The sequence below is a fragment of the Gossypium raimondii genome, chromosome 4, assembly GCF_025698545.1.
Source record: "Gossypium raimondii isolate GPD5lz chromosome 4, ASM2569854v1, whole genome shotgun sequence".
Taxonomy (NCBI): domain Eukaryota; kingdom Viridiplantae; phylum Streptophyta; class Magnoliopsida; order Malvales; family Malvaceae; genus Gossypium; species Gossypium raimondii.
Window position 1 is genome coordinate 35603817 of NC_068568.1, and position 15380 is coordinate 35619196.

General features: G+C 32.6%; 1 protein-coding gene and 1 pseudogene across 3 annotated transcripts; both read left to right on the top strand.

Annotated features, from left to right (window-relative positions):
- The first annotated feature begins 10106 nt into the window (after window positions 1–10106).
- LOC105780895 (F-box/kelch-repeat protein At3g27150) lies at window positions 10107–12036 on the top strand. 3 transcript variants are annotated; one of them, XM_012605424.2, is made up of 2 exons: window positions 10107–10482; window positions 10717–12036. In XM_012605424.2, exon 2 carries the CDS (start codon window positions 10750–10752, stop codon window positions 11902–11904), a length of 1155 nt encoding a protein of 384 aa, XP_012460878.1. In that variant the 5' UTR covers window positions 10107–10482; window positions 10717–10749; the 3' UTR covers window positions 11905–12036. The 3 variants fall into 3 exon arrangements, with proteins under 3 accessions (XP_012460878.1, XP_012460879.1, XP_012460880.1); XM_012605425.2 differs by having other exon boundaries at window positions 10107–10478; XM_012605426.2 differs by having other exon boundaries at window positions 10107–10325.
- Window positions 12037–12532: 496 nt separating this feature from the next.
- LOC128032038 (SWI/SNF complex component SNF12 homolog) lies at window positions 12533–15378 on the top strand (annotated as a pseudogene).
- The last annotated feature ends 2 nt before the right edge of the window (window positions 15379–15380 follow it).

The window sequence follows — 15380 nt, forward strand, 5'->3', positions numbered from 1 at the left end:
CTTTTTATGCAATTTAGCCCTTTTTTTCTAATTAAGCACACAAACGGATAAATTAAATCACGAAAATTTCACACATGTCAATTCACATACTAAAAGCATGGAAAATAATATTAAAATATTTTTCTAACTCGGATTTGTGGTCCCGAAACCACTGTCTGACTAGGGTCTAAACTGGGCTGTTACATATCCAAAATTCATTCAAAACATTGAAAAAAATAATAAACAAGCTTTGCCAAGTTAGAAGATGAATAAGATGTTGTGGAAAAATTTTCGTTAATTTGGTTAATCGATCGAATTAACCGAAATATTTTGGTTCGGTTAATTTTTTTGGAAAAATTTTGATTCGGTTAGTCGTAGTTCGATTCGGTTAATCATTTGAACACCTCTAATTATGCAGGCTTTGCATGAATGCTTTTTTTACAATGAATAGGGTTGAGAGGTGTTTTTTGATAAAATAAGCATGAGATATACTTGAAACATTTTTCAATTCTTAAGTTGATATAAGTGGTGGAAAACCACTTGAAATATTGTGGGGGTAAATTAACTAAAAAAACTGAGTTATACTTTTTAAAATTTTTATGTAATTTATCCTAAAAATTTGAAAAATACCTCATCAAAATTTGATTTCATACAAAATTTGAAAATCATCCACCAAAATTTTATGAAAAGAATTATTTTATAAAAGAAAAATCCCTAATCTGTTGTAAATCCATTGATAAATGGATGTCTATGACCTCCTCAAATTTATTCTATTGTAACCCCTAAATAATGAATGTCCATAATCCATAAATTCATTATCTTGTAACCCCTAAATCATTTATAGGGTATATTAATGTTGGTCCTTAATGCTTTGTAACTTATGGTACTTGAAGCCCTATAAATAGAGGGCATGTACAAGCGTATTATATCCTAAGTGAAAGTTGAATCATCCTTTCATTTCTTTATATATCTTTCTCTCTTAATCTTTGTATTATTCTTTTAGTTTTACAATATGTTGTCAACACGAGCCTCTACAAGTTCATAGTGAAGTTAATGTCATTGCGACTATATATAACTTGCCCGTAAAGCTCTCGTTGAACTATATACGATATACATATTTTCATCATTGTTTTAATTTGTTCATCATATTTCTACAAAAAGAGAAATATTCAAAGCATACAAATCAATTTTATATACATATTACCAACCCGGTTTTCCAATGGTGTCGGAAATTACGATTCTGAAATGCCATTTTCGTAAATTGTGTTCATAAATATTAATATTTAATATTTATGAGGCTAGTATAAAAATATATTAGAATTTGGTCTTGTAATTTTGTTTAATTGAAAGTTGATTAAGGTACAAGTGTAATGATCCTAAAGTCGTGGTTTTGGAAAATGAGATATTGAGACCTCATTTCCATAATCGAGCTCGTAAATATTTTTATTAAATATTTACGAGTTATTATAAAGGTGAATTGAATTTTGAATAAGTAATTTTGCTGAATTAGTGACTAATTAAGGTATAATGTTTAAATTGTAAAAGTGGTAAAAGTTAATCGCTATAGATTTTAGTTGCTCAAAAGTTAAAAGGATTTGTTTAGAAGTTAAACCAATGTGTTTAATTGAAAGTTAATTAAGATACAAAGTGGTTTTGGAAAATAAGATATCGGGACCTTGTTTACGTAAACCGAGCACATAAATATTTTTATTAAATATTTACGAAGTTATTATATAGGTGAATTGAATTTTGAATAAGTAATTTTACCGAATTAGTGACTAATTAAGTTAAAAGAACTAAATTGTAAAAACGGTCAAAGTTAATCGCAATTAGACCTTATGTGATATAATGGATGGTTAGTGTGATAGTTTTATTAATAATATTAATAAATTAAATTTTAAAGTATTTTAATATGTGAAAGAAACCATAAAAAGAAAAGCTATCATTTTTACTTTCATTCTTCCACCGAAAACATTAAAGAACATAATAAGCCATTGTTCTAAGCTTCTAAGGTTCGGCCAAGTGCATGGTAAGGATTTTAGAGTCTATTTCTCTTAAATTTTATATTTTTAGATCGCTAAAGTTCGATTTAGCTAACCCATATATTATTTTTTAAAGTTTCAAATTGTTTTCATTGATGAATGCTTGAAGTTTGGTGTTAAAATGTTAAGTTTTAAGCTTAGAAATGAAAAATGACTAGTTTGTATAGTTTAATTATTAGTTTTTGAATAAAGGACTAAAGTATGAAAAATTAAAATTGATATTTAATTTTGAAATTATAGATAATAGAGGGATGTAATTGAAATTGGATTAAAAATCGGAGCTTAGTTTTGTAAGTTATAGTTGTTTCAGTTTTAGAAACTAAATTGAATAAAATGCAAAACTTTAGGGCATCTAAAAATAAAACTAAATTAATATATGATTACAATAGGCTATTTTAAAATGTTTGAAATTGATAAATTGAAATAATTTGTTATATAGATAGAGATTTGAGCTAATCGAAGATAATTGAGAAAAAGAAATTACATATTAGTCCCCGACACTATAATTGCTTTTTTTTCCGTAAGTTCATATGAGAGTTACTTTAATAATTGATGATATATTTTATTATATTATTTTTTGGTAAGTTCATATGGGAGTTACTTTATAGTACTTGACCTAACTCAAATTTTTTAAAGAAATTGTCTTAATTTTTGTAAAATATTTTTATATTACAATTTATTTTTGTTTGAATATAACAATGACAACATCTCTAATCCGTTTGGAGGAAGTACATTTCGTAGATCAATTACAAATGGTAAGAATTTTTTATTATATTTAATGTAATTTAATTTAAATATTTTATTGATATATTTTAATTTAATATATCATATTATATATATAGGCGGATAGAATTTTGGAGACTTATATTCTTAATTTACTCGCTTATCCATCACCATCAATCGAATCATACTTAAGAGATGTCAGATTTTTGCACGCAGCTATTACTGGTCGGGGGTTTAAATTAGACCCCACACTTGTAAGCAAATTGGTGGAAGGGTGGAGACTCGAGATACACACATTCCACTTTTCATGCAACGAGTGCACTATCACTCTGGAGGATGTGCAGTTACAACTCGAGTTACCGGTGGATGGGTCGGTAATGACTGGGTCAGTTCACGCAATTGATTAGAGAGACGTATGCGAGCAACTTTTGGGTGGGTTCTGGAAACCATTATTGGAGCCTGGATAGATATGAATTGGCTAAGAAGAAATTTCGGTGGGCTCGATGAGGATTCGACTGAAATTGAAAGAGAACAACACACTCGGGCGTACATCCTTATGATTATTGGGGGTCTCCTAATACCCCATAAGTCACGAAATCTTGTCCATTTAAGGTGGCTTCTAAAACTCGTCAAATTTAGAGAAGTAGACGAACTCAACTGGGGGTCAGTCGTGTTGACGATGTTGTATCGAGAGATGTGACAGACGATCGAACCACATAAAATCAAAATCAATGGTTGCATGCTTCTACTACAATCATGGGCATGGTACCGACTGTCATTTTTATGTCATCGAACGAACTACCCTTATACGTTCCCACTCATAACAATGTAAATTTCATTAGTTAAGATATTTACCATAATAAAATTATTTAAATTTTAAATTGTTGTGTTAACATATTATTTCAATAGGTGGAACCATGAGCCGAGTTACGTAGGACTACCTGACGAGCTTCGAGATATGCGGCTTCTGTTAGACCAACGATCGGAAGCGGACGTATGTATTTTTTAATTTTGAATTATATAATATTAACGTAGTTTATTTAAAAATTAGTAGTATATAGATAATTAAGTTTATTATTATTAAGTAATATAGTTTGAATGAATACCTTACTTAAAGTCGGCAATTCAAGAATGCATCCCCAACGACTCTATTCATGTTTCCAACAACCACAATGGTTGGAAATGAATTAGAGGGTATAAATACCATCTTCCAAAGGTCCTACAACAACAAGAAAGATCATCAAGCCAAAAGATCAATCAATACAACCTTAGTGCTTAATTTTTTCATACTTTTCTTGTACACAGTTGAGAGCCTTCATTGTCATTCTTTAGCTCAAGTGTAATCTTGTTTATTTGTGCTTAATTGGTAAACATCCTGATCTTGTAAGGATTACTTTTGTAACACCTCTAACCTGTATCCGTTGTCAAAATAGGGTTACGGAGTATTACCGAAAACTTTTAACTTAAAACATTCAAATACAACCATTACATAAAACACATTATATTACATTCAAACACATGCATATCCTCCCTTATTTGAGCCCTCGAGGCCATAAAATAACATTAGAAATGATTCGGGACTAAATCAGACACACGACCGTGTCCCAGCCCGTGACCATGCCCATGTAACTCTCTAAATTGGGTCACATGACCAAGCCACACGCCCGTGTGCCAGGCCGTGTAACTCTTGAAATGGTCTCACACGCCCGTGTGCCAGATCGTGTGCTAGGCCGTGTAACTGCTTGACTTGCAACCCTTTGAAACCTATAGGGGACACACGGCTATGTCGCATGGTCGTGTGTCACACACGGCTAAGACACACGCACGGCTAAGACACACGCCTGTGTCTTAGGCTGTGTGGACAAGAAATTGGCCATTTTCAAGCCAATTCTCTCACCCAAAACAAGTTCACCATTCAAGCCATTTGCACCTATGCTCACGCATTCAAAATGTACCTAAAATATGCATATTCAAGCTAGATCATAATGGTATTTATCCATACAACAAATATGCCCAAAAGGCACCTCAATCACAACATCCAAACATGTTTAAACATTTGCAAAATCTAGCCATTAACCAACCATACATTTCTCATCTAATTTCCTTACCAAACTTACCACCATGACCACATGCCAAAATCATACTCAAACATACCAAAATGGTTACTAAAATATACATCAACTTGACCATTCCAACATTACCCATAAAAGCACCAAAATGCCAAAATATCATCAATCATAAAACTACATATATACATGCCAACATGACAACTAGTTCATAAACCAAAATACCATATTTACAAGCCAAACATAATGGCCACTTCATCAAGCACAAAACACCTATACATTCCATTATAATCATGACTAAAAAACATCAAAATCTATCGATATAGCCGATGGATAGTGTGATAGGTCTCTAACAAGCTTCCAACCCGAACGAGCTTCCGATTAACTATAAAACATAGAAGAAGAACACAAAGAAAGCATGTAATGCTTAGTAAGTTCGTAAGTCATAAACAATGCTTACCATTTCAATGCATAAGCTTATAAATAACTATGAATTAATCCAACATAGCTTGGCACAAGCCTAAGCATCATTAACAACACAAATTAGTGACTAAACACATAACTTAGCAAAAATCACCACATGGTAAAATAACTTTCATGAATATAGCATATAAGCATTCATACTTTTCATGAGCATAGCTATACACACTTTGATCATCAACATTTCATACGTATCCATACCTTTATGACATTGCAAATCGAAACACGTGTCGCTCTTTCCCTTTATATGTCCGTTGAATCACTTAGAATAATATCAGATACGGGGGAATCTTACACAATGTGTGCTAACATATGGTCGAAACCATTTCTTTCCTTTTCCTTTACATAGATGCTGTCTCTCGAGCCATGAGTGGGTCTGCTCACACAAGCTGTTGGTCAGAACGTAGCTACACGGTGTTGCTTACACAAGCTGTTAAGTATCCGCAACACATGCCGAAACTCAGCCACCAATAGGACATTTAGGACTAGCACTCGAAACATGGTAACCCTAATAACATATCATTTGTATCCTATATATTCCTAAGGTTCAAACGGGGCTAGGTAGTCGTCAAAACGTCGTTGGATTTTTAATCGAAACATGATAAAATAATATACCATAATAGCATTTAAATCAAACACATTAAAAATGCTATTTAAACATACGAACTTACCTCGATCACAAACTAAGAGATATGATCAACTAGTCTGACACTTTTTCTTTCCCCCCGATCTAAATCTGTATGATGCTTAACTTGATCTAAATAATCAAATTCAATTCATTCAATAATCATTCTATTCAATTCAATCCAAAAATCATAGTTTTGTAAAATTATCCTTTTGCCCCTAATGTTTTGATTTCTTTACATTTTAGTACTTAAGCTTGTAATTTAAAATTCATGCAATTTTATCCCTACCCAAGCTAGCCAAATTTCATATACAGCCATAGCAACTCATACATTCCATTATTTCATAATTTCCACCACACATTTTACATATTTTATAAATAAATCCCTAACTGACATTTTCAACCAAAATCACTTTACAAAAGTTGTTTATAAATAAACTAGGATTCATTTTCTTCCATCAAAATTCATAAAAAAACATGAATAAATTCATGGAAAAGCCCTAATATTTTAAATTTTTTGCAAATTAGTCCCTGGAATAGCTAGATTAAGCTACGACGACTCCAAAAACATAGAAATCATTAAAAACGGGACAAAGTATCACTCACATGCAAAGATGAACTATGGCCGAACCTTGAAGCTTCATTAATGGCTTTTCCTTAGCTTAATTTTGGTGGAAGAAGACAATAACAAAGATGATCTCTTTGTTTTCTTTAATTTTTATTAACCTTTATTTAATAATTTACTTATTTAACCTTATTAATAACCTTTAAAAATCACTTATATAATGTCCATAAAAGTCCACTCATAATATCAATGGTTTAGATACAATATAAACCTTCTGACCATTAAATATCATAGCTATTAAATCCCTTTAGCTTATAGAACTCAAGTTTTGCACCTTTTTCAATTTAGTCCTTTTTACCAAATTAAGTATGCAAACGATAAAATTTCTTAACAAAATTTTTATAAAATAATAACATGCTGTAGATATTAAAATAATAATAAAATAAATATTCTCACATCAGGTTTGTGATCCCGAAACCATTGTTCTGATTTCACTAAAAACAGGTTGTTACAACTTTTTAGTTTGCTATTTGTATTTACTCTTTAAGAGGGTTGAGTCTTAAGGTTTGGATAGAAACCTTAAGGGAGTTGCAATCTTAAGATTTTGGGTAGAAATCTTAAGGGATACTATAAGGTTAAACATTGTTTTCAAAGGTTATCAAATTCGTAAATTTGGGAAAATCCTTAGTTGTGGAAAGCTAAGGTAGTGGAGTAGGCAATTGGGGTCGAACCATTATAAATTGAAGTGTTCATTGTCTCTATCATTTTCTTAGCAACCAAAAATTTTTAAGAGTCAATTCACCCTATTCTTGGGGATTTCGAGTTGAATTATCGAGCTAACAAACATGTATAGCTCAATTGAAGGATGGTTACATCAAAGGTGATAGAACGAAACATATTTCACCAAAATTATTCTTCACTCATGATCTTGAGAAGAAAGGTGATATAGAAGTTCAACAAATTTGCTCTAGTGATAATTTAGTAGATCTTTTTACTAAGGTATTGCCAACTTCAAAGTTTGAAAGACTCTACACAAGATTGGAATGCGTCGACTCAAAGATGTAATTTGATGTTGCCATTAGGGGAGTAAAAAATACATTGCACTCTTTTCATTTAACCAATGTTTTGTCCCATTATGTTTTCCTGGTAAAGGTTTTGACGAAGCAGCTTGTAATAATAGATTATGTGCTCTTTTCCTTCATTAGGTTTTTATCCCATAGGGTTTTTCCTAATAAAGTTTTTTTTTACTAGACATTTTCATTGTTTGACATTCAATGGGAATGTTGTAAATCCATTGATAAATGGATGTACATAACCTCCTCAAATTTATCCTATTGTAACCCCTAAAGAATGAATATCCATAACCCCTAAATTCATTATCTTATAACCCCTAAATCATTTGTAAGGTACCTTAATATTGGTCCTTAATGCTTTGGAGCTTATAGTACTTGAAGTCCTATAAATAGAGGGCATGTACAAGCTTATTGTATACTAAGTGAAAGTTGAATCATCCTTTCATTTCTTTATCTTTCTTTCTCTCTTAATCCTTGTATTCTTCATTTAGTTCTATAATATAATCCTTATTCTCCTTTTAGCACTCATCATTTTTTAAAAATTTTCTTATTCTCTCACACTTTATAGAATTCCTTCAAAAAGGTGATAAATATTTTAATACTTTCAAGTGGGTCTCTCTAATTTGGTAATAACTTCATTTTTCTTTTCAAGTTTTATTGATTAATTTCTAAAATTTAGGATTATGACTTTTCTTGTGATAGTTTAGGATCTATGCAAGATTTTTTATTTATTTATGCAAGATTACTAATATTTTGATTTTAGAGGTTAATTAATATAAATCCTTTAAGAAATTAGGATTGATTATATTTATATAATCTTAAATTTCTTGAATATTGATTAGAAACACAACAATTTTATTTAGAAATTGTTGTTGCTAGTGTGATTATTGTGAATCTTGCGTTTGAAAATTAACATATTGCATTCTCATGATACCAAAAACACTTAAAGTGATTTTTATTTTTGTGAAAGAAAATTACTAGTTGTATGTTGGCTTCATGAAAACTTTTGTAGTTCAGGCTTAGATTTTTTGTTTTAAATGTTTAATAGAAATGAGAAAATATTTCAAAAGAAAATTTACTAATGAAATAGAGGAAGAACAAGAAGAAAATAAAAGTGAATAGCCAAAGTGTGATACAAAACCAATTCAAAAAGAAAAAAAAAAGATTAAAAGAGTCAAATTGAGTTTAGCCTCGAAAACTTTTTAGCCGATCCAAGATTGAGAACTGATATTACAAACTACCATTTAAATGATAGATATAATATAAGAAAGACATATTTTAGCAACATTGACAAAGATAAGATAATTAAGTATTCAACGGTTTCAACATATGAGAAAACATCGTGCACAAATGTAAAAAGTTACAAATTATTTAAATTTATTTAATGTATCTTTTAGTTATTATTTTAATAATTTTTTAATAATCTTACATTTAATCATATATATATATATCGATTTATCAAAAACTAATATTATGGAAAGAGAAAAACCAAAAGCTTTAGCTAGCAGTTAAGGAGAGAGTCCATTGGTGTACATATGGTTAATCCAAAGGTTCTCCATTATTATTATCATATTGATATTCGACATGACACTTGTTTAAAACAATGTAGAAATTTGACAAATAAAAAGAAATTAAAATCCCAAAAGTAAAAGAGAAGGAAAGCTTGACCCGCGACTTCTTTAATTTTGGAAACCACCTCAGCTTATATATTAAGTCACAAGTGCCGTACAATAGAAAGCTAGTTTTCTACCGCGCATGAAATGAAATAAGCCAATCAAAGGCTGGTCCATCCACCAACATATCTTTAGCTGCATTTCGAGCTCTTTTTTTGGCTGTTGTCGTTGTTGCTTTGTCGGGTTTTAGCAGCCTTGTTCTTGTCTGTAACATGTCTTCTTTTGTAATATAATACGAAAGGATTAGTGTTGATTGTGTATTAAGAAAACAATGAGAACGAGTGCAGTGGCATTATTCCAATTTCCAATTGTCCACTAATGGTGGAGAAGATCTATGAAAGCATCCTTAAAAAGTGGTGGGTTTAGGTAACTCCCTTTTGTTAATTTAATCAATAATTGTTACTCCTTTCACCTCCATGAACCTTGTGGGGGCTTTAACTTCTTGTGTTAGCATTTCAAGGTTTATTAACATGCTTTTTTTCCTTATCTGTGGGCGAAAGCTGATTTGGCCTTTGTCCTAAATGAAGACATCTATCTTACACAAATGCTATACCTATTCAACTATGACAATGACTCTTGGATTTATTAAATCAGTGGCAAATCCACCAACACTAATCAGTGGACAGCTACCACATTAAAAAATGTGAAAAAACGAACCCTCTAAAAGAGATGTCCATCCAATGGAATGCCATTTCTAGGCTGTGGGTGTGGCAACTCTCTTCCATTGGTTCTCATTAATCTCTAACCTTTGCTTAATATGGTATAATCTGAATATCAAATATGTAAATGTGATGGCCCAATATTAACAGTGACATTATTCTATTCCTTGAATTGAGTATTGGCCATTCTCAATTTTTGTTACTCTTTGATATCAAAAGACTACATTTTTTTCAGTATCTCTAGAACTGAGCCAACCAAGGAAAAGGAGATGTTAATCATGGACAGCATCAAATATTTGTTTTCTGATTTGAAAACATCTCTTTGACGATTGAAACAATAAATAATAAAACCAAATGCATCATTACTGTAAATCCAACATATGAGCCATACTAAATTAAATGCCAAAATTCTCCAGCAAATGGGGGGGTTTCTTGCAATTGTAAATTCATTACTCTGATACCCTGTTCTTTTTTCTTTCTCTATATATCTCTTCTATCTCTTTCTTTGCTTCAAATGTTATAGCTTTTGTTACTATTTACTCTCTACAAACTGTAGGCTTCTTTGTTTTCATTTTATTGACTTACCCTCTCTGGTAAGTAAGCTTCTCTTCTTCATTCTCTATATTTCTCTATGTGTAATGTATTGTTTCTGTTGTACTTTTGTTTTGTTTTCATAATTTCCAGACACCCTATTGGTTGTTTTCTGTTATACATATGTATATATTTGTTCATGAATGGATATGCTAATATAATCTGAATATGTCAGATGAGTATATCAGCTTGATCTGAAATAATTGTAAGCTTTATGTCCAACATGCTATGCTTTTGTAGGGCGTTTTCATGTAATCTTCTACCTGTTTTCTGATGAACAACATGGCTGAGGAGAGCTGCAGTGACCCCTCAGATTTAAGATCTCAGGATGTAGATTATTCATATGTTCCTGAGCTCAGTGATGAGCTAGAGAGCTTGATCTTGGCTCGATTTCCGAGGTCGGAGCATTGGAAACTTTACTTGCTAAACAAGCATTTCTCGGATCTTCTAAAGAGTGGCGAGTTGAACAAAATCAGGAAGGAAATTGGGTTCAAAGAATCATCCATATTCATGTCACCCAGTGGCCAAAACTGTTGGTGGGCATGTGATGGGCTGTTCAAGTCTTGCAGGAAGCTCCCAGAGTTACCATCATTGGATATATGCTTTATAAATGGAGATAAGGAATCAGTTTGTGCTGGGAGCCATTTAATTGTATCCGGCAGGGAAACATTTGGTTCTGTCGTGTGGAGATTTGAACTCGAAATAGGTAAATGGTTCAAGGGTCCTTCCATGATTGATCCTAGGTGCTTGTTTGCATCTGCAACCTGTGGCACCTTTGCTTTTGTGGCTGGTGGGATTGGGATGGACACTAGAGTCTCGAATTCGGCCGAGAAATATAACCCGGAGACGAAATCGTGGGAGTTGCTGCCTAGGATGCATCAGAAGAGGAAGCTTTGCTCAGGTTGTTTCATGGACAACAAGTTTTATGTGATTGGTGGGAGAGATGAGCACAACAATCAGCTCACTTGTGGGGAGGCTTATGATAAGGACAATAACACATGGGAATGGATCCCAGACATGTTGAAAGATGATAGTACTGTTACCCAACCAGCTGCAGCCGCTGCTGCGATGTTGCTGCAATCGCCACCGCTTGTTGCGGTAGTGAACAATCAGCTTTACTGTCTTGAAACATCATGCAATGAGGTGAGGGTGTACATGAAGAGCAGCAAGACATGGAAGAATTTGGGAAAAGTACCAGTTAGAGCTGATCTTCATGAAGGATGGGGTGTGGCATTCAAGTCTCTTGGCAATGAGCTGCTGGTGATCGGATTCTCGTCTTCCGTTTCAAGTGGCGGCAATGGCAGTGGCATGACTATCTACACTTGCAGCCCGCGGCCGGAGTCGGATGACTTGAAATGGCGGCGCGTTGAGGGCTGCGAAGACCGCCTTAACTTCTTTCTTCTCAACTGTTCAGTCATGGTGGCTTGAATTTGTACTCGCACGTTACTGTTTAATAAACTTTTCCACATATGGCACCCAGAGTCTTTTCGACAGAAATTTTCGGAAAAGACATTAGTAAATCCGTCCCTAAACGCTAAAATTTCCTCCAACATTAATCCATTGGAAAAAATCTTGAATATTTCTCCCCCATCAACAAAATCCTTTCATCAATATTTAAAATTATCAATTATATTAAATTATAAAGATAAGAAAAAACCATATGGCCATTTATTCTACTTGTTGATATTGGTAGAAGACGGGTTGACACGGTTGTACCGGTACTCATAAAAGCTGTTTCTTGATTCATCACACATATTAGGTTCATATCAAAATACTTATACTAAGTTGTTGAGTTACGGGGATGGCATCCTCATAACTTGTCTATAATTATTTAATGAGTTAATCTAAAATCAATTTATTCAGGTTCGTTATAGACAGTTTTTTATATTTTTTAAATAATTTTTAATATTTTTATAAGGTTTAATGGCATCAAAATTTTTAAAAAAAAATCGATAAAGTTCTTTCAAACTTTTTACATTTAATTGAATCTCTAAACTAACAAAATTGATCAAATAAATCATTTGATTGACATTATTCAATAGTGTTTAATAGCAACATGGACATTGTCGTTAATAAACGCCATATTAACACTGTTTGTTGACATAACACTACCACTTCATTTTCAATCACTGATATGGCAGTGCAATGTTATCCTCGATAGCAAAAAATAAAGTATATTTAAAATAAGTACACAATGAATCTGAACATCTATTTGTCCACTACATTTTGAAATTATAAGAAGTTTTTATAAATTTTATAAAAATATTGTTTTATAAAATTTTTATAATTTTTAATAAATTTTTTTAGAAAATATATAAAATTTAATAATTTTTTTATTAATAATTCTAGAATGAATCTAGATAATCGGTGATATGCGGCACTACTACATCAATATTCAGCATGATATGACACTACCACATTAACAAACAATGTAGATGTGGTGTCTGTTAACGGCCACGTCAGTGTTGCTATTAAAAACTAACTGTCAACGTATGTCAAAGGATTTATTTGACCAATTTTATCGGTTTAATAACTCAATTATGAGCAAAAAGTTTGTAAGGATTTAAATTTTTTTTTTAAAATTTGAGGGCTTAAAATACCCTTAACCCTTCTATAGTTATTTGAAAAACCATGTACAAATGAAGATGGACAAAAAAAAAAAGAATATTTATTTTTAGGAATTTACTTTTTTTAAACATGATCATGTTAGCAAGAAATATATGTGTTATTATCTAATTATTTTATCAGTCATATTAATAAATAAAATAAAAATAAATAAAATTTTTAACAAAATCAATTTACTCTTTAATCTAACATATAAAAATTAATTTAAATTTACTAATTTATTAAATAAAAATATAATTCAACTTTTGCGTCCAAAAGATAGATTTAATGAAATCCTTCCATGGATACTTGAATGGTATTTTCTTTTCAATTTAGTAAAAGTGAAATTAAAAATTTACTGTACGCTTTTTAAAAGAAATTATTTATTGAATATATCTCATTAAAATATAATCACTCTAGTAAATGGGATTGTCACTGTAAAACATATGATATTAATAAAATGGGGTGATCCGAATCGGCCATTAACCGACCCATAAGAGTAGACAAATGCTCCGTAGGTTGTTGCTGACTGCTGCTCTTTAATTGCTGGCAAATTCACTCTTTCGTGAGACATCTTTTTTAATAATAAATTTATTCTTTCCATGAATCTTACATTGTAATTCAAATTCTACGTTTCTTGCATTTTCTATCTCTATTCCCTTCACTTCGTCATTGTTGCATATTTAGAAGCTTTTGCTTTTGTGGGGTTAAGTTCTTATTTAGCGTCTTTGAGGTTTAGTTATCCTTTAGGGTTCAATTTATAAAGGTTTGATTTTTTACTGGAAATTTTGCTTCTTTGGGTTGTTAGGTGTTTGCTGAGATAGCTTGGGTGGGTTTACTTTGTTCTGAATGTTATAGATTTTGGTGGCTATTTGATATTTTCTCTGTCTGGAAACTCTGCATTCTCACAGTTGGTTTTCAAGCTCAGAATCAGCTATCCCAAGCCTAGGACCTTGCGCAAGTGAGGGTAGCTCATCCCCAACTCCAAGCACGCTTTCAAGCTCGAGGGTTGTCCCTTAACCAGGCTTAGAATTCTGGTATTGGGAGTTTAGGCTCGTCTTCGCTCTCCATGCCTACCCTGGCCGTGCAACTGCGAAGAGGATCGTTCAAAAGCCCCCTGTGTGTCCTCCTGACGTGCCTATGACAAACACAATGCCCCCTTTGAGAACAATGGAATTTGCACCCCTGCACATAGAAAGAAGCAGAAGCTTTCTGAGAAATAATGACAGGAAAGAGTGGCAGCCATTCTTCCAAAATCTGCCTTGTATACCCAACTTCTGGAGTTCTAGGAACGAGTTGATTTTGAGTTAGCTCGTAAAAGAAGTTGATATTCAGGATGCACTTACTAACCCACCTTCTGTTTGAAAAAACTCTTCGAATATATGTTTTCAACACATATGCTAGTCACATTAGGATAATTCCAAATAAGCCTAATTCAGAGGTCCCTACATAGACCCTTACGATAATTGAGAGGTTCTTGGAAGATGGGGTAGATCCAGATCAGCCCGGGTTTGTCCTAAAATCAAACCCCTTGCACCCTAAGTTCTTATCTTTCTTCAAGAGAGTAACAAATTCCTTGGATCAGGGACTATATCCGAATAATCATATCATTATATGGAAGCATGCACGATGACGTGCACCTCATGTAGGTTTTGAACTGAAGAGAAAAGAAGATAAGGAGTTCAGTGAACTCAGTTCACTGTATATATACGGTTGGAAACAAATTATGTACAGCAGTTCAGGCTTTCTTCAGCTTTAATTTGAAGTCCTTGGTATTGAAGTTGATACGTGCCCCAGAACTTTTGCTGCAATTTGGCATTATGTGAAGGCTAGAAAACTTCAGAACCAGAATGATCCATCTTTCTTTAATGGTGATGAACAACTCCAGAAAGTTTTTGGGGAAAAAAGGTTAAATTTTACCGTGGTTTCGCAGAATATATCACAGCATTTGTCTCCACCACCGATACATTTGAACACAAAATCAATCTTTCCTGGAATAGTCCTGCAGGAACTGCATGCTATGATGTGTTAGTTGATGCCATGATTTGTCTTCTCTGTTGGCAAATGTAGAGAAGTGCAAAGAGATTGATGCTTGTCATGAAGCAATATGTGCTAGTGTAAGGAAAATCCATTAGCACCATAAAAGGTGTGTGTTCTTTCTAGGCTTCAATCAATCACCAGTGGAATTTGTTAATGCTTTAATCGAGCCTCAGAGCATGGATCTAAAATTGGTAGCTCGAGAAGCTAGTCAAAGTGCTGAAAAACTGCAAATCAGAATTCTTCAACCAACCATGGTAAGC